Source organism: Mandrillus leucophaeus, unplaced genomic scaffold (assembly GCF_000951045.1).
Source record: "Mandrillus leucophaeus isolate KB7577 unplaced genomic scaffold, Mleu.le_1.0 Scaffold225, whole genome shotgun sequence".
In the NCBI taxonomy this organism is placed as follows: Eukaryota; Metazoa; Chordata; class Mammalia; order Primates; family Cercopithecidae; genus Mandrillus; species Mandrillus leucophaeus.
This window is the reverse complement of record NW_012102310.1, coordinates 36,824-60,711: the sequence shown is the minus strand read 5'-3', so window position 1 is coordinate 60,711 and position 23,888 is coordinate 36,824. Positions and strand designations below refer to the sequence as shown.

General features: G+C 36.1%; 1 protein-coding gene across 2 annotated transcripts in view; it reads right to left on the bottom strand.

Moving 5' to 3' along the window:
- GLIPR1L1 (GLI pathogenesis-related 1 like 1) overlaps positions 1 to 23,888 on the bottom strand; it is a 38,090-nt gene that overhangs the window by 3,635 nt on the left and 10,567 nt on the right. For both annotated transcript variants that reach the window (XM_011981363.1, XM_011981364.1), the window contains exons 3-4: positions 20,865 to 20,965; positions 8,399 to 8,487 (exon numbers count right to left, since the gene is read on the bottom strand). In XM_011981363.1, coding sequence (XP_011836753.1) covers positions 8,399 to 8,487; positions 20,865 to 20,965 — 190 coding nt within the window. The remainder of the gene's footprint in view (positions 1 to 8,398; positions 8,488 to 20,864; positions 20,966 to 23,888) is intronic.

Genomic DNA, 23,888 nt, shown 5'->3' with positions numbered 1-23,888 from the left:
TTAAGCTAAGTGTTACTACAAAAGAGTCAAAAAGTTCTTTTTTTTTTTTCCTCCTAGGAAGTTGTTGTTTAGGATCCTAATTCTAGTTTAGAGCTGCATTCTAAAGGATCTTGTCCATTGCCTTTTTCTAAAGCCAAGGAGAACCCCTGCCTTTTGGGTAACCTATTTGGTTTCCACTTTGGAGGTATATTCTAAAGTGTCTTCTCCCTTAATTTTTCACCCAAAATTAATCTCAATTGGCTTGTCTGTGCATTTTTGTAAGAAACTTAAACTTTCATTTTTATAGATAAATGAGAGACCACTTCAGCTCTGAAGAGAAAGGACATTTTGTTACTCCCAGCTGCAAGCTGCCCCTTGGGTGACTGGGGGCTGAGTGGGAATCGTCTGGGTGGTTTACCCCTTTTGCCATGCAGTGGCCCTACGGGGAACCCTGAACAAAATTAGTTTTAAAAGACTTATTCAAGAAATGCATATAGAGCTGTTCACTTGGCATTTTTAGCCTTCTCAGAGGTGATAGACCTCTGGAGAGAGAAACTGAGACACATAAGCAGGTGGAAATGACTCATTTGTAAAACACTGCAGTCTTATCCAAAATCAGCACACATTGATCTACCACACAAAAAAACCCTAGGCCACAGCTCCATTCCTCCTTTTAAGAAAAAAAAAAAAAGTGGGCAACAATCTGAAAATGAGGGAAGACAAGGAGAATGATCCACTTTGGGGCGCCCTGTGAGTTTTAGGGTGCCTCTCTTTGGGAGTGTTTGTGCAAAATGAAAAAGTTTGAGGGCATGCCAAGATTACTAGTACTTAAACTAGTTACATATTATGGTCTGTTTTGCACATTTTAAGCTGATGGGCAAATTACATCAAAGAAAAATTCATAGCCCAAAGGTCAATCTGCAACTCAAGAGTTCCTAAGTTCTCTACTTCTCTATTTTCTTTTCTGCCTGCTTTAAATCTGCTGTTACTTTTCTACTGAGACAAAACCCACTGTTTAGATCCAATCTTCTTCCTTTTTGTAAACCAGTGAGTTCGTATTAACATCTTATGGCTAGAGTTCTGAAATAAAAAATAGGATCTTTCTATGATGTGCATGTACGTGTTTATGTATTTTGTTATGGATTGTGGCCACAAGGTACCAAATTGGCTTAAAGTTAAGAGTAACCATAAATTAAATAAATATTAAGCCCACATGCTTTTCAAATTCACATGAATATCAGGTCTCTGAGCCCAAGCCAAGCCATCACATCCCCTGTGACTTGCACGTCCGCAGCCCCTGTGACTTGCACGTATATGTCCAGATGGCCTGAAGTAACTGAAGAATCACAAAAGAAGTGAAAATGCCCTCCCCAGCCTTAACTGATGACATTCCACCACAAAAGAAGTGAAAATGGCCGGTCGTTGCCTTAAGTGATGACATTAACTTGTGAAATTCCTTTTCCTGGCTCATCCTGGCCCAAAAAGCTCCCCCACTGAGCACCTTGTGACTCCCACTCCTGCCCGCCAGAGAACAACCCCCCTTTGACTGAAATTTTCCTTTACCTACCCAAATCCTATAAAACGGCCCCACCCTTCACTGACTCTCTTTTCGGACTCAGCCTGCCCACACCCAGGTGATTGAAAAGCTTTATTGCTCACACAAAGCCTGTTTGGTGGTCTCTTCACAGGGACGCACGTGACAGTGACTTAAGTAAAATCTTTAATAAATAAACTGGCTTTAAAATTCTTGGTAAAGTAACATTAGAATTAGAACTGTAGCATTTTTCTTTCTGTTTATTGATCAAGTGGGTTCATGTTTATCCCTGGCAAATATTATAAGGTGTCAAAATTTTGCCTAAGGGTTGTAAAACTATAAAGCCAGCCCAAAACAGAATAATCTTTGCTTGTGTAATTTTTGCTGAATAAGACATTTGGTATTGTTGGTTTAATGAAAACAGCTACATACTGAATTATTGGTAAAATACTCATATAGTCAGCGTAAAGTTTATTTCTTGAGTAAACACCCACAATTCATAGGCTGTAAAAATGATTAACAGGGAAATAATTTTAAATGATGACTATCAGTCTTTATAAATACGCTAGGTGAACTATTAAATAAATTAATGAGGTAAATGTAATAGAATAAATGTTTGTAAACACACTTGTCTAAAGTTTGTTTGAATCTAAAGTTATATTTAACATTGGATATTCATTAACTGGGCAATGTCCAGTTTGAAAAATGATAGGAAAACATTTTTTTAAAAATGTGTTCTTATTGAAAGGTAAATAATGTTTGTTTAATTCAAAGGTTATTTAAAAGTTATATGCAAAAGAAGGTAAAAGGAACCAGGAAATAAGAGAGACTTAAAGGAAGTTATACATATTAAGAGGTATTTTTGGTAAGAAAGGTTAAAAAATATTTTTGTATGAGAAATAATCTTGTGTGGTAAATTTTTGTCCTAAAATAAACTATCTAGTTGTTTACGAAAGGGGGGTGTTTAAGACAAACCTGAAAGTTCAAACTTTTCACGAATGGTCTGTGTAAGTCATAATAAGATTAGCCAAAAAAAAAAAAAATTTTTTTTAAGTTACATTTAAGTTGGCTATAGTTAAAAGGAAATTTTAATAGTCTTTCTAGAAATTGGACTTTGATATTAAAATACACTGATACAACACTATAAAATTGGTTAGAACAAGCTGTTATTAAAAATATTGACTTTTAATGGAAGACATTTTTAATTTTTATTTTTTGAATTTTTAAGTTCTGGGATACATGTGCTGAATGTGCAGGTTTGTTACATAAGTATATATGTGCCCTGGTCGTTTGCTGCACCTATCAATTAATTTTTAAATTCTATAACCTGTTTTAATTTTAATTTTAAAATTCTTTAGATTGATGTCACAGAAGTTCAACTTACGCTGTACCCTGCTGCTTTAGCTCTTTCTAACTTTTGAGAAGTCCTGGGATGGTAACTCTTTCCTTCAATTTTAGTTGGCTCCTGTAACTTTTTAAAATTAATAGTCTAAAGTAAGAGAAAGAATATATAAAAACAGGCAAATAAAAAATCTTATAGGATCTGCTTTTGTTTGTATGTCTGTTTTATCTGTATGTTTATATGTGTCATATAAAAGTGATATTTCACTACCAAAATATGCAAGAGCTCTAATTAATTGGCTTAAAGAGAAGTAAGTGCATATGAAACTAATAGAAGCTAACTCTGATACCTTTTAGTTCACATGACTTTAGTAATATTCATTCAGATTAATTTGGTAAATTTAATCTCAAAATTATCTCCAGTAGTTTAAAATCTCAAAGTCATGTTATGTTAAGTTAAATAATTTGTTTTTCCCCACTGGGAATTTGGGATGTTAAAAGCTAAAACAGCAGGAGAGTAAAAAGTGGGTTTTTTTTTTGTTTTTTTTTTTTGGTGAAGTTTATAGAAACATAAGGATGTGATTTTTGCTAAAGAGAATATAATATTTTTGTTAGTTTAGAGGCTATTTGAGTATCTTTAAAATAAAGGAAACAAATATGCAGATAATACCAAATGGATGAAGAGAAAATTATAGGGTGGGGAGTAAGAAACCTTTGACTCTTGGGTGGCTATGTGGTCACCCATATTAAGGAGCTGCAGCTGGACTGCATTCAGTTACTAAAGGTAAAAGTTGCCAGTGCAATTTAGAGATGAATCATAGTCATACTCCCAGAGAGTTAGTTCACTGAATGTGTAAGAAAATGCAGACTACTTAGAAAAAGGCAAAATATTCAATCCCTTGGTTATTGTTATTTGTAATAGGTATAATGAAAGTGAAAGAGTGCTGTGTTTGGTCTGAAGGCTGGACCAAATTCAGATGTAAGTTAGCTCAGGCCACTATCCTCAAAGCTACCCACAAAGGGAAAAATTAACCAAGGCCAGTAAAAATTACCTCTAAGACCTGCGGTTACTAAGAAAATAGTCAATGTTGGCGAGGGGCAAAACCAAGCAACTATTAAAACCAGAGGGTATAAAGTAAAAAAAATTCTTCCATTTTGTAGATTCATATCATCAGATTCCTGAGAAACCTTTAGTATAATGGATTGTAAAAATAACTACTTTAAGGACAGTATCTTTAATTTTAAATGCTATGCAATGAAAGAGCATGTTTGGGTCAATGTAGGACCCGTAGTTCACTATTAAACAATTGATGAGTATACATGTGATATGGATGCACAGGAGGTTATTCCTGAGACAATGACCAGTCTAGTGGATTGGATAAATGCTACTGTAGGTTCTGTTTACCCTGAGAAGGAGACTGCCCAACTCTTCCTGTAAAATGCCAAGTGGAGGACCCCAGATGAGGCAGCTGAAATGCTTCATATGCAAGCCATGTGGGACTGGCTTTATGATGATGAGGATATTCACTCACCAAATATGCCTATTACCAAGGTCATGGTAAATGCTGTGCTTAAGGGAGCTCTTTTTACAGGGCACGCCAGATGACATTACTCCTATAGAACTGAACAACTGTTTGAGAAAACTTATCAAATTTGCTTTCCTTCATGGGTCTCAGAGATGCTAAGAAAACATTAAGGTAATTAACAACAAAGAAGAGAAAGGTAAAAGGGAGTCAAAGGACTCATCTCAGAAGAGTGGAAATCTTTAAATGGTTATTAATAAATGAAATAAATAAAATGAAAATTCATGGAGTTCAAGGTCTTTACAACACTATCAAAGACTGGGTGGACCTAAGGCAATCACTGCCGATCCTCCAACATTAAATAGCACCACACCAGTGTTCTGCATTTGCCTCCAGATTGGGGAAATTTAAGAAAAATCAAAGGACAGATATAATGAGAAAGCTGACATTGCCTGGGGCACTGTTGAGGCAAATTTGGATGAAGATTGACAAAAGAGACTGAGTTTCTTGGCTTAATTCCCTGCTGGGAACCTAAATACATATTCATTAGTAAAGGTAAAATAGTCTAGTGGTAGAGAAGAACATTTCCTAGGACCAGAACATAAAAATGTAAAGGTTGATAGTATTATGAGATTTGAAATGTTGAAACAGGCTTTACGTAAGGTAGTTGTGACCTCCTTTACCTACATGTCTTATGAAACTGGGTATTAGATCTCACTGGGGATGTTTCCCTATGTAATACTATAAATCTGAAGGCATGAAAATCTGCCCTTTGTGAAATGTTAACTGGATATGCTAAAAGAACTAGTAAGGCTGCCTGAGCCCACAGAATATAGGGTAGAAGCTGAGTGCTGCTCAGGACAAATCCTCCACTTAACTCCTTATGGAGCATTTATTGGGGCCTATGGCAAAAATCTGTGACAACTACAAGGACTGTGGACTAGAGAATTTCCACTTATGGGGCATTTACTGCCTTGCTATGGGGTGTTAACTGAAGCTACCCTTGTGTTAATATAAATAATGGTGCCCCCAAAATTTTATGATAAAATAAAAATGGTTTATAAATGGTTTATATAGGATCTTGCTACCTGGGGAAACAAGGAGGAGGTCATGACCAGGAGGCCTCTTTTGCCCCTAGGTCTCACTCTATGTGAGGAGCTGCTAGATTCTACAGTTCCTGATAAACAGCTCTCATCTGACAAGAGCTACTTGGCTTGTGAATAGAAGTTCCAAGGTGAACAAACAGCATCTTATATCGAGGGCTGCTTCTCTGGTTAAAGAAGAGGCAAGAAAATCTTTTTCTTTTGAGTGACTTATGGTTTAGAGTAATTGGGTAAAGTACACTTTTGTGAGAAAATTTACCTTTCTCTCTACCTGAGTTCTCCAAAATTCAAAAACAGTTCCTGAGTATTCTGATTTTATGACAATATAGTTATTTGCGTAAATCTACTAAGAGTCTTCTCTTTTCAAAAAGCACAATAGAAGACACTGGTTATTTTACCAAGGCTTTAACTAGAATAACATATGTTTAGATAAAATTACAGCAAAGCCAATTTGAAAAAAAGTCTATATGGCCAATCAATTCTTGTTGCACTTTATGCGAATGATCAGGCCAAATAATAAACCTAAAACTTACTTTGCACACAAATTGGTTTTACTATAATTTCTCTTTAGTAGTAAAGGAGGATTAGAGAAAGAGGTAAATTGTTTCAAAGGAAAACTGTAACACTTGTTACTCAATTCTGGTGCTGACTTTTGTTGTTGAGTGCAAATTGAATTATGAATCTCTCTTGGCTACAGTGATCCTCTAAAGAGTATCAGGTTATAATTTTTTATGTTTTTAGTTAGTGCTCTAGGGGAATAGTTTCCTTTTTCTGTTCTAACACACACATTCTTTTTTAATTGTCAAATTATTAATGTGATTGATCGCTCATGGTTTTCCTTCTTCCAGGAAAACCAGAATCATGGCATTCTGAGGACTACAGATGATTTGACAAAACCTGCAAATCTTCCTCATTTGGAATCCCATTGAGCCTGATCTGCTTTTCATTGCATATGCTCTGTTGCTAAAACAATACAGATACCCTCCCTCTAGGCCCAGGGACTGTTGTGCAAGAGGTGGTTGCATGAGATTACAAGGGCTGGTTTTGAGGGATATAATTAGTTCAGCTCTTCTCAATCAAGGATAGGTACACAGATGCCTAAACAGCTGGTAAAACAGGGACTTTGCCTTCTGAGCTCTTATGTGGCACCTTTTAATCCATTCTAACCATAAGTAATTTGCTGCTTCCTGTAGAATTAACAACAAATTATTACTGAAAGAATATAAAGATACCCATGACAAAGCCTCCTGGGTATAATACTCCCAGTTGTGAGATTTATGCAGATAATTATATATAAAAAATTTTTATCAGACACCTTAGGACACATTACTAAAGACAACAAAAAGAAATGTGGCACAACAGAAATCTCTAAATTCCTTAGCTTAAAAGGTTTTAATAATGCTTATGTTTTGTGTAGCTAATTGCTGTTAAGTCTGTAACTAAAACCAAGATTATAGCAACTCAACGTATAGAAGTTAAAGGTAAGTCAATTTTGTATCTTCACCTTTGTGTTTTTGTTGGTTGGCTTTTATATTACTTTTAAAAATTTAACAGTTAGTGAATGCCTGTCCATGTCCATTCCCATCTGGGCTGTAACATTTAAATTGGCTATAAATTTTTGGATCTAGGTCATTTGGCAATAGGGATTCCGCAGAGGGACAGGATGAACCTGGGGCAGGCAGCCATGCCACCCTGGCAAAACTATGGGATAAAGTAAATGTTTACTGGCCGTTGACTTTGCCTCTGGCAAATGTTGGCCAGAAGGAGGATAATGTAAACCAGAACTAGAATTCTAAGTCCCCCAACCATCTGAATGGACCCCTACTTTTGGCAAAGGGCATTCCAAAGTTAACCTGAAAAACTAGTTCAGGCCATGATAGGAAAGGGGAGGTCAGACATGTCCCGTTATACCTTCCTCCCTTTTTGGAATTCAGAAAAAGCTTTCCAGCATTAACACCAATACAGATCTTAAGTCTAACAGAAGAGACTCTTTCAATCTGATAGGAAACATTTACAATCTAGTCTTTCAGAAGCCTGATACCTTGAGGTTTCATCTACTTAATAAACCCTTGGTCTCCACAACCCTTATCTTAACCCAGCTATTCCTTTCTATTGATTGTAAGCCTTTAGACAATTACTTAACCAATTGCCAATCAGAACATCTTTGAATGTACCTTTGACTTTTGACTTGCAAGCCCCACTTCCAGTTGTCTTGCCTTTCTGGACAGAACTAATGTATATCTTGCATGTATTGATTGATGTCTTATGTCTCCTTAAAATGTGAAAAACAAGTTGTAGCCTGACCACCTTGGACACATGTTCTCAGGGTCTCCTGAGGGCTGTCTCACAGGTCATTGGCCACTCATATTTGCTCAGAATAAATCTCTTCCAATATTTTGCAGAGATTGACATTTTGTTGACGCATGGCTCCATTTTTTTTGCTCTGGTCTCACTGCCCAAAATTTATACTTTTAGCCTTTAAAATCATATTTGTTTTGAGAATGAAAAAGTTGATCATGAAAGAGAAACATGTTAGTTTTAAATCATAATTACTTTGGACATTGACTAACAAATTACTTCGGAATGGATCACTATTCTAATAACTAATAAAAGGAGGTCAATGAAAGCAAGTAAAAATAAGAAGCATTTCAACACATAGTTATTTTCAGTGCAGCAGCAAATTGAATCATGATTGTACCTCCTTCCTTTATGCTCTTTAGCTTCAGAGGGAGAGTAATCAGTGAAGACAGCAAGAATCATCTGAGTTTAAGTATTAAAATTTATGACAAATGATTTATATCATCAGATAACAACAATCAAATCTTGTCCCTAATTTATAAACTTGAGAAGCCAAATTTTAAAATATAATAAATATATGGAAACTTTACTCTTTAAATATAATATTATTTTTTGCTTACTGCAGAGGTTCTTTACACATTTATCTTCTTTCGAGCAGAGAGAGCAAGATTCTCCTTTAGTGTAAGGAGGCATATTTGCAAAATTTCCTCTGTAAAAAAGAGAAACATTGATTAGTCAAGTGGCTGTTAATTTCTCCAATTTTTTTCACGCATGTATGCAAGTTGTTTTAGTCATTCATTAAGTCATAAACGTTGAAAATGAAAAATAATATGTCTCAATTTTATTTTCATTTCTTTTGTTAAACTATTAAAACAATTCCTTACGGGATGAACCACATGGAAGTTCTATTCTTGAATATTCTATAGAACAATAATGAGATCTGGACCCAGTGTAATTATGCATGTGATGGTTGCAAAGTTTTTGTCATAGATAGTATGACTATTTCTTCATTTGGTACATGAAATAAGTAATATTTAAATTACAAACATAAACATGTGTTTCATGTTTTAATTTTAAATTATAATATCATAGTCCTTATCTAGTTCTCTTTGATGATGTATGACTTGACAGCTATTATGCCTGATTTTTAATAGTATAAGTCATAAATTTTTCAAAGGCTCTTTATCTTCTATCTGGGAAAGACTTAAAAAATGTGTTACTTAGAGTACACACATAAAAACATAACAACATGAGTAGTATTCCATTAAAGAATATGCCACAATTTAGTTATATATTCTTCCATTGATGGGCATTTGGGTTGGTCAAGTTTTTGGTCACTACCAACAGGGTTGCTATGAATGTTCAAAGCATTCATACATACATCATTACAGGGACACAGATCTAACAGTGCGTGAGAATACCATAGCCTTCACGTTGACCCCAGCATTTGGCATGGCCACCCTCTAGCCATTCTAATAGTAGTGTAGTGGTATTTTTTGTGACCTTAATTTGTATTTTTTAAATGACTAATGATGTTGAGCATTTTTATGTGTGTATTTGTTACCTATATATCTTCTTTGTATTAAAAACATTAAGATTGAGTTGTAAGTTTTCTTTATATTGAGTTGTGAGAATTCTTCCTATATTCCAGGGTACATCCTTTATTTGATATATGTTGCTGTTATTGTTTACAGACTTTCTTCCAGGTGGCTTGTCTTTTCATTCTCTTAACAGTGTATTTGAATAGTAGTTATTTTTAATTTAATGACATTAAATTTATATATCATAGTTTTAGTGTGGTAGTTTAAAAATCTTTGGCTATCTGAAGGTCATAAAGGTTTTTGTTCATCTTTTCTTCTAAAATTTCTGTAGTTTTAGATTTTACATTTAGGTCTGTTAATATGGTTTGGCTCTGTGTCCCCACCCAAATCTCATATTGAATTGTAATTCCCATGTGTTGAGGGAGGAACCTGTAATCCCCACGTTTAAGGAGGGAGGTGATTGGATTATGGGAGTGGTTTCCCTCATGCTGTTCTTATGATAGCGAGTGAGTTCTTATGAGATCTGATGGTTTTAAAAGTGTTTAGAAATTCTTCCTTTACTCTTCTCTCTCCTGCTGCACTGTAAGGAAGGTGCTGGCTTCCCCGTCACCTTCTGTCATGATTGTAAGTTTCCTGAGGCCTCCTCACTCACGTGGAACCATGAGTCAATTACATCTCTTTCCTCAGCTAAAACGGGCTGAGGTACAGCTTCAGCTCTTGCTTCAGAGGGTGCAAGCCCCAAGCCTTGGTGACTTCAATGTGATGTTGAGAGTAGCAGAAGGCAGCCAAATGCCTAGGCAGATAGGCTTGGGTCCCTGGTGAAACCCCACCTTCAAGCCAAAGACAGTTTATAACCTGAAAGCCAAGCTACAAGTTAAATATTTGGACTGGATTGAGAACTTGTTTTCTTGTTTGGTGCACTTTCCTCTGATTGATACCCACCCTTCACCTATTTTACATATGCCAACCCTTTCCTAATTAGTTTTCTACACTGTTGTGGCCATCTTTGAGTGGTGTCTTTACTTTAACTTTTTTTTTTTTTTGCATATTCACAGACCAATCAGCACATACTTTTCATTCTGAGTCCATAAAAGGCCCCAGAACCAGCCACAAGGGGGTACTTTCCAGCCTTTGGGTAGGGGAACCATTCCCTTCTTGCCACATTTCTCTTTGTTGAGAGTTTCTCTTTTGCTTAATAAATTCTACTCCACTCACTCTCCAGTATCCACACACCTAATTCTTCCTGGTTGTGAGACAAGAACTCAGACCTATCTGAGCTAAGGGGCAGAAAGACTGCAACGTGTTGGGCCTGTGGGTGCACAGAAGTTAAGAACTGAAGATTGGAAACCTCCACCTAGATTTCAGAGGACGTATGGAAATGCCTGTATATCTAGGCAGAAGTCTGCTGCAGGGGCAGAGCCCTCATGGAGAACCTCTACTAGGGCAGTGTGGAAAGAAAAGGTGGGATTGGAGACTCCACACAGAGTCCCCACTGGGGCACTGCCTAGTGGAGCTGTGAGAACAGGGCCACCATCCTCCAGACCTCAGAATGGTAGATCCAATGGCAACTTGCACCATGCACCAGGAAAAGCCACAAACTTTCAGTAGCAACCCATGAAGGAACTGCCCAAGGCTGTGGGAGCCCACCTCTTACATCAGCATGGCCCCGATATGAGACATGGAGCCAAAGGAGATTATTTCAGAGATTTAAGATTTAATGACTGCCCCACTGGATTTTGGACTTGTGCAGGGCCTGTATCCCCCTTGTTTTGGCCAATTTCTCTCATTTGGAATGGGAGCATTTACCCAATGCCTGTATCCCCATTGTATCTAGGAAATAACTAACTTGTTTTTGATTTTACAGGCTTATAGGCAGAAGGGACTTGCCTTTTCTCAGATGAGACTTTGGACTATGGACTTTTGAGTTAATGCAGAAATCAGTTAACATTTTGGGGAACTGTTGGGAAGGCATGATTGGTTTGGAAATGTTAAAAGACATGAGATTTGGGAGTGGCTGGGGGCAAAGTGATAGGGTTTGGCTCTGTGTCCCCACCCAAACCTTATCTCTAATTGTAATTCTTATGTGTTGATGGAGGGAACTATATCTCCACGTGTTGAGAGAGGGAGGTGATTGGACCATAGGGGTTTTCCCCCGTGCTGTTCTCATGATAGTGAGTGCTCATGAGATCTGATGGTTTTAAGACTGTTTGGAAGTTCCTCCTTTTCTCTTCTCTGTCTTGCTGCACTGTGAAGAAGGTGCTTGTTTCCCCTTTGCCTTATGCCATGATTGTAAGTTTCCTGAGGCCATGTAGTCAATTAAACCTGTTTCCTTTATAAATTACCCAGTCTTGGATATTTCTTTATAGTAGTATGAAATGAACAAATACATCTACAATTCATTCTGAGTTAATTTTTGTCATTGTGTAGATCCAAGTTACTTTATGGATAACTAATTGTTCTAGTATGATTTATTAATTTTTTTTTCACTGAAATACCTTTGTTCATTTCTGAAAAATTAGTTGAAAATATGTGGTCAGCCATGTGTGGGTCTATTTCTGATCTCTGTATTCTATTCCACTAATCTATTTGTCTAACTTTATGCAAATACCACAATGTTGGGATTATTTTACAGTTTTAATAACTTTTAAAAACCATATTATTAGCACTTGAAAGCAATAGTATTAGTCCTTTAAATTTATTCTATTTCAGGTTGTTTTGGTTATTCAAAATTTTTGTGTCTCCACATGAATTTTTTGATCAACTTGTCAACTTATGTGGTAGAATTTTCGCTGGGACTGTCTTGAATCCATAGATCAATTCAGAAAAAAAGAAAAAGACATCTTAAAAATACTGAGTCTTCAAACTCATAAACAACGTCTATCTCTCTAATTATTTGTGTCTTTGTTAGTTTCTCTCATATTATGCAGTTTTCAGTATATGTCTCTTTCTTTAGATAATTTATATTTTTGATGCTATTTTAAATGATATTTTCACTCAATTTCTGCTCATTAACTGTTAGTATGCAGACATGTAATTAATTTTTGTATACTTATTTTGTATCCTAAAAGCTAAACTTATTAGTTTTAGATGAGTTTTGGTAGATTCCAGTGGATTTTCTATAGAGTAGCAATCAGCACAGTATGGCCCAGAGGCCAAATCTGTCCTGTGGTCTGTTTTTCTGTATTTTATATTTTATCTGTTTTATGCAGTCTGTAAGCTAATATATATATATTCACATACACACACACATATATATATAAAATATATATTATAAACCATATTTTTAAACCATATATATAAAAAATATATATTATATATGTTATATATGGTTAATATAAATGGGATAATTGAATATATGGTTTAAAAACATGTATAAAACCATATATAAAATATATATTATATAATATATAATGTATATCATATATAATGTATATAATATATTTTATACATTTTATATATATATGCCAAGGACATGAACTCATTCCTTTTTATGGCTGCATTATACTTCATGGTGTATATGTACCACATTTTCTTTATCCAGTCTATCATTGATGGACATTTAGGTTGATTCCATGTCTTTGCTATTGTAAATAGTGCTGCACTGAACATACATGTGCATGTATCTTTGTAATAGAATAATTTATATTTTTCAGGGTATATACCTAGCAATGGGATTGCTGGGTCAAATGGTATTTCTGGTTCTAGATCTTTGAGGAATTATCACACTGTCTTCCACAATGGTTTGACTATTGTGGAGTTTACATTCCCACCATCAGTGTAAAAACATTCCTGTTTCTCCACAGTCTCACCAGCATCTGTTGTTTCTGGACTTTTTAATAATTGCCATTCTGACTGGCATGAGATGGTATCAAATTGTGATTTTGATTTGCATTTCTCTACTGACTAGTGATGTTAAGCTATTTTTTTGTAGTTTGTTGGATGCATAAATGTCTTATTTTGAGAAGTGTCTGTTCATGTCTTTTGCCCACTTTTGAATGATTTTTTGTTTTGTAAATTTACTTAAATTCTTTGTAGATTCTGGATATTAGAACTTTGTCAGATGGATAGATTGCTAAAGTTTTCTCCCACTCTGTAGGTTGCTTGTTTACTCTGATGATAGTTTCTTTTGCTGTGTAGAAGCTCTTTAGTTTAATTGATCCTGGTTGTCCATTTTGCTTTTGCAATTGCTTTTGATGTTTTTGTCGTGAAATGTTTGCCCATGCCTATGTCCTGAATAGTATTGCCTAGATTTTCTTCTAGGGTTTTTATAGTTTTGGGTTTTACATTTAAGCTTTTAATCCATCTTGAGCTAATTTTTGTATAAGTTGTAAGGAAGTTGTCCAGTTTCAATTCTCTGTATATGGCTAGCCTGTTCTTCCAGCACCATGTATTAAATAGGGAGTCCTTTCCTCATTGCTTGTTTTTGTCAGGTTTGTCAAAGATTAGATGATAACAGATGTAAGGTCTTATTTCTGAGTTTTGTATTCTGTTCCATTGGTCTGTGTGTCTGTGTTTGTACCAGTACGATGCTGTTTTGGTTACTGCAGCCTTGTAGTACAGTTTGAAGTCAGGTAGTGTGATGCCTCCAGCTTTGTTCTTTTCTGCTTAGGATGTCTTGGCTACACAGACTTTTTTTTGGTTCCATATGAATTTTAAAATAGTTTTTCTAGTTCTGTGAAGAATGTCAATGAGTTTAATGGGAATAATATTGAATCTATAAATTACTTTGGGCAGTGTGGTCATTTTCATGATATTGATTCTTACTATCCATGAACATGAATGTTTTTTTCATTTGTTTGTGTCTTCTCCAATTTCCTTAAGCAGTGGTTTGTAGTTCTTCTTGAAGAGATCCTTCACTTTTTTTGTTAGCTGTATTCCTAGGTATTTTATTCTCTTTCTAGCAATTGTGAATGGGAATTTATTCATGATTTGACTTTCTGTTTCTCTGATGTTGGTGTACAGGAATGCTTGTGACTTTTGCGTATTGATTTTGTATCTTGAGACTGCTAAAGTTGCTTATCAGCTTAAAAAGATTTTGGGATGAGATAATGGGGTTTTCAAGATATAGGATTATATCATCTGCAAACAAAGACAAAGACAATTTGACTTTCTCTCTTTCTATTTGAATACCACCCCCCTTTTTTTTTCTCTTCCCTGATTGCTCTGGCCAGAACTTCCAATACTACATTGAATAGAAGTGATGAGAGAGGACATTTTTGTCTTGTACTGGTTTTCAAGGGGAATGCTTCCAGCTTTTGCCCATTTAGTATGATATTGGCCATGGGTTTCTCATAAATGGCTCTTATTTTTTTGAGGTATGCTCCTTCAATTCCTGTTTTATTGAGAGGAGTTTTTAACATAAAGGAATGTTGAATTTTATTGAAGGCCTTTTTGTCATCCATTGAGATAATTATGTGGTTTTTGTCTTTAGTTCTGATGATATAATGAATTGCAGTTATTGATTTGCATATGCTGAACCAGACTTGCATCCTGGGGATGAAGCCAACTTGATTGTGGTGGATAAGCTTTTTGATGTGCTGCTGGATTTGGTTTGCCAGTATTTTATTGAGAATTTTTGCATCAATGTTCATCAGGGATATTGGCCTGATGCTTTTTGTTGTTGTTTCTTTGCCAGGTTTTGGTATCAGGATGATGCTGGCCTCATACAATGAGTTAGGAGGAGTACCTCCTTTTCAATTGTTTGGAATTTTTTCAGAAGAAAGGGTATCAGCTCCTCTTTGTTATTCTGGTAGAATTCAGCTATAAATCCATCTGGTCCTGTGCTTTTATTTGTTGACAGGCTGTTCATTACTGCCTAAATTTCAGAAGTTGTTATTCGTCTATTCAGGGATTCAACTTCTTCCTGGTTCAGTCCTGGGAGGGCATATGTTTACAGGAATTTATCCATTTCTTCTAGATTTTCCAAGTAATTTGCACAGAAGTGTTTATAGTATTCTCTGATGGTTGTTTGTATTTCTGTGGGGTCAGTGGTGATATCCCCTTTATCATTTTTTATTGTGTCTATTTGATTCTTCTCTCTTTACTTATTTATGATAACAGCTAGTTAGCAGTCTATTTGTTTTATTAATCTTTTCAAAAAGCCAGATCCTGGATTCATTGATTTTTTTGAAGGGTTTTTCATGTTTGTATCACCTTGTTTCACTCTGATCTTGGCTATTTCTTGTCTTCTGCTAGCTTTGGGGTTTGTTTGCTCTTGGTTCTCTAGTTCCTTTAGTTATGATGTTAGGATGTCAATTTGGGATCTTTCTAGCTTTTTGATATGGGTGTTTAGCACTATAAATTTCCCTCTTAACAGTGCTTTAGCTGCATTCCAGAGATTCTAGTATGTTATCTCATTGTTCTCATTAGTTTCTAAGAACTTCTTGATTTCTGCCTTAATTTCATTATTTACCCAGGAGTCATGTAAGAGCAGGTTGTTTAATTTCCATGTAGTTGTGTGGTTTTGAGTGTTTCTTAATCTTGAGTTCTAATTTGACTATCTTTTGTTCTGAGAGACTGTTATGATTTCAGTTCTTTTGCATTTGCTGAGGAGTGATTTACTTACAATGTGTGCAGTTTTAGAGTAAGTGCCTTGTGGCACTGAGAATAATGCATATTCTGTTGTTTGGTGTGGAGAGTTCTGTAGATATCTATCAGGTCCACTTGATCCAGAGCTGAGTTCAACTTTAGGATATCTTTGTTAATATTCTGTCTCTATGATCTGTCTAATATTGACAGTGGGGTGTTAAAATCTGCCACTGTTACTGTGTGGGAGTCTAAGTCTCTTTGTAGGTCTCTAAGAACTTGTTTTGTGAATCTGGGTGCTCCTGTATTGGGCGCATATATATTTAGGATAGTTAGCTCTTCTTGTTGAATTGATTCCTTTACCATTATGTAATGCCCTTCTTTGTCTTTTTTCATCTTTATTGGTTTAACGTTTGTTTCATCAGAAACTAGGATTTCAACCTCTGCTTTTTTCTGTTTTCCATTTGCTTGGTAAATTTTCCTTCATCCCTTTGAATCTATGTATGTCTTTGCATGTGAGATGGGGTCTCTTGAATGCAGCTCACTGATGGATGTTGGCTCTTTATCCAGCTTACCATTCTGTGTCTTTTATATGGGGCCTTTAGGCCATTTACATTTAATGTTAGTATTGTTATATGTGAATTTGATCCTGTCATCATGATGCTAGCCGGTTATTTTGCAGACTTGTTCATATAGTTGCTTCATAGTGTTGTTGGTTTGTGTACTTCAGTGTGTTTTTTGTAGTGACTGGTAACCATTTTTCCTTTCCATATTAGTGCTTCCTTCAGGAGCTCTTGCAAGGCAGGCCTTGTGGTGATGAATTCCCTCAGCATTTGCTTATCTGAAAAAAAATCTCATTTCTCCTTTGCTTATGAAGTTTAGTTTGGCTGGAAATGAAATTCTAGGCTGAATTTTTTTTTAAGAGTATTAAATATTGGGCAGGCATGGTGGCTCACGCCTATAATCCCAGTACTTTGGGAGGCCAAGGAGGGTGTATCACCTGAGGTCAGGAGTTCGAGACCAGGCTGGCTAGCATGGCAAAACCTTGTCTCTACTAAAAATACAAAAATTAGCTGGGTGTGGTGGCGGGCACCTCTAATCCCAGCCACTCAGGAGGCTGAGGCAGGAGAATCACTTGAACCTGGGAGGCGGAGGTTGCAGCGAGTCAAGATTGTACCAGTGCCCTCCACCTTGGGTGACAGAGTGGGACTCCATCTCAAACCAGAATGTTAAATATTGTTCCCAATCTCTTCTGGATTTTAGGGTTTCTGCTGAGAGGTCTGCTGTTAGTCTGATGGGCTTCCCTTTGTAAGCAGCCTGGCCTTTCTCTCTGGCTGCCCTTAACATTGTCTCCTACAGTTTGACCTTGGGAGAATCTAATGCTTATGTGTTTTGGGGTTGATCTTCTCATGGAGTATCTTACTGGGGTTCTCTGGATTTCCTTAGTTTGGGTGTTGACCTTCTTGCTAGGTTGAGGGAGTTTTCCTGGATGATATCCTGAAGTGTGTTTTCCAACTTGGTTTGTTCTCCCTATTTATTTCAGGTACCCCAATCAGTCATAGGTTCAATCTTTTTACATAATCCCATAGTTCTCACAGGTTTTGTTTGTTCCTTTTTTCTCTAATCTTGTCTGCCTGCCTTATTTCAGCAAGATAGTCTTCAAGCTCTGATATCCTTTCTGCCACTTGGTCTGTTTGGATATTGACACTTGTGATTGCATTGTGAAGTTCTTATGTTGTGCTTTACAGCTTGATCAGTTCATTTATGTTCCTCTCTAAACTGGTTATTCGGGTTAACAGCTCCTGTAATATTTTATCATGGTTCTTAGCTTCTTTGCAATGTGTTAGAACATACTCCTTTAGCTCAACGAAGTTCATTATTATACATCTTCTGAACCCGATTTCTGTCAATTCATCCATCTCAGCCTCATCCCAGTTCTGTGCCCTTGCTGGAGATGTGTTGTGATCATTTGTAGTTGAAGAGGCACTGTGGCTTTTTGAGTTTTCAGCATTTTCGAGTTGATTCTTTCTCATCTTCAAGAGTTTATCTACCTTTAATCTTTGAGTCTGCTGACCGTTGGATGGGGTTTTTGTGGTCTAATTGATGCTGTTGTTGCTTTCTGTTTGTTCTTCTTTTAGCAGTAAGGCCTCTCTTCCCTAGGGCTGCTGTGATTTGCTGGGGGCCTACTCCAGACCCTGTTCACCTGAGTCCCTCTGACCCCGGAGGTATCACCAGTGGAGGTGGCAGAACACCAAAGATGGCAGCCTGCTCCTTTCACTAGGCACTCTGCCCCAGAGGGGCATTGACCTGATGCCTACCAGAATGCTCCTGTATGCAGTGCCTGGAGACCCCTGTTGGGAGATCTCACCCAGTCAGGAGAAATAGGATCAGGGACCCACTTAAATAAGCAAGAATTTCCCTTATCCAGACTACCCGGACCCCTCAGCGTTTGCCAGCAGAAAAGGATAAGATTGCGGTCCATGATACCGTGGCTTCCTGTCCTCCTAGGGGCTCCTCTCATGGAAATCAGAGATCTGTCCATAAACCACTGGCTGGGGGTGCTGAAAATCCCTCAGGGAGAGGCCCTGCCTGGCAAGAAGGAATGTGTCAGGGTCTTGCTTAAAGAAGCAGTCTGGCCACAAACTGTCACAGTACTTGTGTTGCACTGTGGGGAATTTCTCCTGGTCCAAATCACTCAGTCTTGCTGGCACCAGCAGCAGGGGAAAATGGTCAACTGGAGCCACAGTGGTGGTGGGCACCCCTCCCTCCTGGGACCCGGTCTTCTTAGGCAGTCTCCAGCCTGTCCCTCTGGCCAGGAGGCAGTCCAATTTAAGGAAATCAATTTACACTAAAGTTGTATCACAGCTAACTGGTACGAATTTTATCTTTTTGGATATTTTTTCCCCTATGGATTCCATCTTGGATAATTTTTTTCTTTTCTTTTTTTAAAGAGATAGGGTCTTGCTCTGTTTCCCAGGGCAATCATGGCTCACTGCAGCTGTGAACTCCTGAATCACTGTCTTGGATAATTTCTAATGTTATGATTTTGAATTCATTCATCTTTCTTTTCTGGAATATCTAATATTCCATTAATTTTAACTTCTAAACAGTCTCAGACATTGTAGTCCTCTGTTTTGAATATTTTTCATCTTTGTTTAACATTTAAAAATATGGAATACAGTTATAATCATTTTAATGTCTCTTTTAATTATAACATCTGTGTAAGTTCTGCATTCGTTTCAACTTATTGATTCAGCTTCTTATTATGTCTTATTTTTTTCCTTCTGTATATGGCTGGCAATATTTCATTAGATTCCAGACATTGTGTTAGGTGCTGGGTATTATGTATTTCTGTAAACCTCCTTGAGTTTTTTTTTTGTTGTTGTTGTTAAAGTTATGTTGTTCTTTTCTTAAAAGTATGTGCTTTTATAATCATTCTCAATCATTTCTTATGCGGGATACAGTCAGATTACATGGGAACATTTTGATCCTTTCAGGTTTTACATTATGAATTGTTAGGTGGGTCTGGAGCAGTTTAGTTCTGCTCACTGTGTGAGTGCCAAGAACTGTGTCCTCTTACTGTTTCAGATGCTTCTTAATCTGGCCTGTTCACATGCACATGCTAATCAATACTCAAGGAATACCTTTTGTAGATCTCTAGGGTTCTCTCTGTGTAGTTCTCTTTTCTCTGGTACTCTTTTCCGTGAACTCTAGCTGTATTAGTATTCTTATACTTTTAGCTCCATTTCTTCAACTCAGGGAGTCAGTCGGTCAACCTCTGTCTTAGTAATTTCATGTGCCATGACCTGAAAGCTCTCATTGAGACAGAAAGCTGGGGGAATTATAGGGCTAACTTTTTGTTTGTTTGTTAGTTTTCAGAGATGACAGCCCTTTGTTGTATTATAACCAGTGTCTTTAAAACCATTGCTTCATGTGCTTCGTCTATTTTGCTTTTTTTGGCTTTTGTTTCAAGTGACAGGGTATATTGCTCCCTACCACTTGGCCAGGGGTGACATAGCAATATCCTCATATGCTTTCACAAGACCCATAAGAAATCTGTAATGTACACAGTTTGTTTGGACCCCAAAACCTGACTTATTCAAAGCAATATGATGCTTAACTGCTTTTTCATTAAATCTTGAGCTTTCATCCCCTATTATTGTTCTCTTTCCATTTCAAATCTTGTGATTAGTCTCCTTAAGAGAAAAGATAATGTGTCAGTAGTTTTATAATTTCTCTGAATCTATAGCAACTCTACTTTTCCCAAGCTATAAAAATTTGTATTTATCATTCTTGTTTTTGCTTCCAAGTGTAAGGTCATGGAAGAAAATACAGAGAGATATATACACATTTCTGCCTCTCTCTAGTAATTTTGGCATATCTCAGCTCCTTGTAGTCAATTTTGCATATTTATTCTCTGTCTTTGTTTTTATCTTTTCTACTGCTTGTTTTTAAATTGATATTTGTTGAACAGCTGGGTTATTAACTGTTTTTATATTCTTCCTAGTATAGATTAACTAAGATTAGAGTTCTAGAATTTCATTTTCGGAGTTTCCCTTTAAGCTTATGCTATATTTTCATCTAGATATGCAATTATCAGCAAGACAATTAAAGTTATGTTGTTCTTTTCTTAAAAGTATATGCTTTTACAGTCGTTCTCAATCGTTTTCTTATTCCACTTATTTTATATTATATTAGAGAAGCATCTGCCAGCCTTTTTGTGTTTCAGTATTTATATATTACTGTGGCAATGTATTTTATATTATCTCTTTTTTAAAACTTAACAGTCTCCATCATTTTCTCTCTCAAGTTTAAATATTTTATGACAGGTATAGTTTTTCTTTAAATAAGGCAATATTCTGCCACCATCTTCTATTTTCACCTATCTCATTTGATTAGCACTTTAAAGGGAGACATTACTTATCAAAAATACACTTGTCTCTACTATAAGATCCTCTTATTTGGCAACCATCATCAACATTAATTTCAATTAAATTATTTTTAAGAGAAAATAACTCACGCAGGTCCATAGTTACATATAAACATCGCAGTTGAAGCTCCCCCAAGGTCAGGACACATTGCAACCGCGCAACCGACATAAAATGAATTGGCCCAAACTAACTATAAAGAAAAGGAATGTAAAGATAACATATGGAAAACAATTCTATTCTATGCAAACAATGCATTTAGAGAATTAGTATAATCTTTGTCATGCTACAAAAAATAATGTACATAAATACTTATTAGTTACATATTTTTTCTAATTTTTATATTTAGTTTAAAATTCTTATATTGTTATGACTGATTTTATGAGAGCTACCAAGCTAGTTTTTCCATACTGGTAATCCTCATAAATCAAAAGGAGACTATAATATATAACCAAACTCATAATATAATATACAGCCAAAATAATTTCTTCTAGATTATTTATGAAATATATTTTTATTCTATCCATGGGAATATCATACAAACAATATTAGAATCAGACTATAAATGAAAACAATAACTTACATTTATTTGTTTTTCTCAGAAAAATTTTACTAATTACATTTTAAATTTTGCAATCTTAACCATATTCTTACCTTTGTCAAGTCACAAGACATAGGTAAGAATTAAAAACATATTGAGTTGATTTTCAAAGATGCCTGCCATAAGGATGGTGAATCTTTATTTTTATCTAGTTGCAAAGAATAGCAAAGTTATTCAAAAGGAAGAAGACTTCTATGGAAAACTAGTTACAGTAGATAGATAAAGAGGTAAGGAACATTACTAGTTTTTTGTAACAATGATAGAATAAATTTTTTTCATTTTCCAAATAAACAAAAAAGGGAAGAAAATACTGATTTACTCCATTTTGAAAATAACCCAAGGAATTTAGACACAGAATAAATTTTGACAACACAAATTTCGGATCTCATTTATTTTACAACTTTATTAGCAAAACGTACTAACGTATTTTGTAAATTGATGTATCAATTTTTTTCATAGGCTTGTTCTAGCCAGAATCAATAGTTTTACAAAATATATTTTACTGGCATTTTTTTTTTCCTGAGAGGCAGCAAAAGTGCAAGAAAAATCACAGTGAACTGAGAATTTAAAAATGAGTTTTGGGAGGTCGAGCTGGGTGGATCACGAGGTCAGGAGTTCGAGAGCAGCCTGGCCAACATGGCAAAACCCTGTCTCTACTAAAAATACAAAAATAAGCCGAGCGTGGTGGCATGTGCCTGTAATCCTAGCTACTTAGGAGGTTGAGGCAGGAGAATCGCTTGAACCTAGGAGATGGAGCTTGCAGTGAGCCGATATCACACCACTGTGCTCCTGCCTGGGTGACAGGGTAAGACTCCATCTCAAAAAAAAAAAAAAAAAAAAAAAAAGAATTTTGCTTTCAGCCATCTTTGTGGTTTTGGTGAGTAAGTGACAGATCAATTCTGAGGTAGTTTCCCACTTAATGAAATGAGATAAAGTGAGAAGATTAAAAGAGCATTTTTCCTTTTGAATGTTTTAAACAATTAATAAAAAATACAACTAAAATATATATATTTCCAAAAAATCATGTTTAACAATTTGACTTATGAATAACTAACTACACCATTAAATTCTATCTAAATTGTGACTTTTTGGGGCTTTTGAGATGGTGAGAATAAATATTCACTATGTAGGTTTATGATGTATTGGTTTCATTAAAGAAATTAGATGTAATATTAATATGAACATTGGATGTAACTCCAATGTGAATATCAATAGGTGGTAAATGCAATAAAATTTTCTCTTATTTTGTTTGGAACATTAAGCAAGATATAGTTGTTGATTTTATAAGAATATAACCATTCCTAATTATTTAACCTTAAGTGTAAACTAGTCAATAAAGAGTAAGCTCCCCTTTCTGATCTAGCAATACGAAGGGAGAAGGGGCATTTGAGAACCGGCTTTTCTTTTTTTGCTTTACAGCAAAAGAGACGACAAAGGATATATAAAAGCTATGACTCAGCCTTGATGCCATATTATTAGGGATATTGCATATTTTTTGTTGTCAGGACGTCTGACACTTGATTCATTCTTTCAATTTTCCCAGTAGTAGCCAAACCATATTTTTTACCAACATCTTTCCTGATGTCCTGGAGAGTGTCTAGACTTAGAACATCCTGTTGTTGAACGAAGAGTAAACATAAAGGGAACGTGGAAGTTGGTATTATTTGTTCACTGCACCTCTGATAAGAACGACTTGTTTTAAGACCCTATGTATTAATTCAACTTATACAAATGGGTAAGTCTAGAGAAGAAGGTGAGCTATTTATATTGCTTAAACAGGCTTTCCTAGGGGCTTAGTACCATGTCTAGCATTAAAGTTTGGCCGAAAGATGAATTTTAGACACATTTACACTTCTACCTGAAATAATTTTAAAAATTGGGAAAATGATAGGAAGTAATGGTTTTCAAGACATTAGGCAACACAACGTAATACCCCTGAGATTTGGGGGAAAAAAGATGGAAACTCTGTAATTGTCCTTGTATATTGCCTGGAGACAGTTTCTACATTATGGCTCAGAAGAAGTTTGATAGACTCTCATAGTTGAGAGAGTCTGATTGAGAGTCTTGGGGAGACCAAGGATGCAGAAGTTTAGATGGCATAGTTCTGAAGAGGTGAGAAATGTACAGTGACACACTAGAACAATGTGCAGAGGGTCCTCATCCTCTATTCAGCAAAGTACTAATCAAAACATGCATTTGAAGAAACTAGTCTAACCCATTTACAAGAACTAGAGGAAATAATACCAAGGTTTACACAAAATCAGAAATTGGACCCATTCCCACTTTCTGAATTGGACAACTTCATAATTCTCAGTGTGTTAGGTAGAGTATGCAGAAGAATCTTGCCTGGGTAGTGAGAGATCATTATCAGCTCTGGACTAAACACTACTTTTGCCGGGCGCGGTGGCTCAAGCCTGTAATCCCAGCACTTTGGGAGGCCGAGACGGGCGGATCATGAGGTCAGGAGATCAAAACCATCCTGGCTAACACGGTGAAACCCCGTCTCTACTAAAAA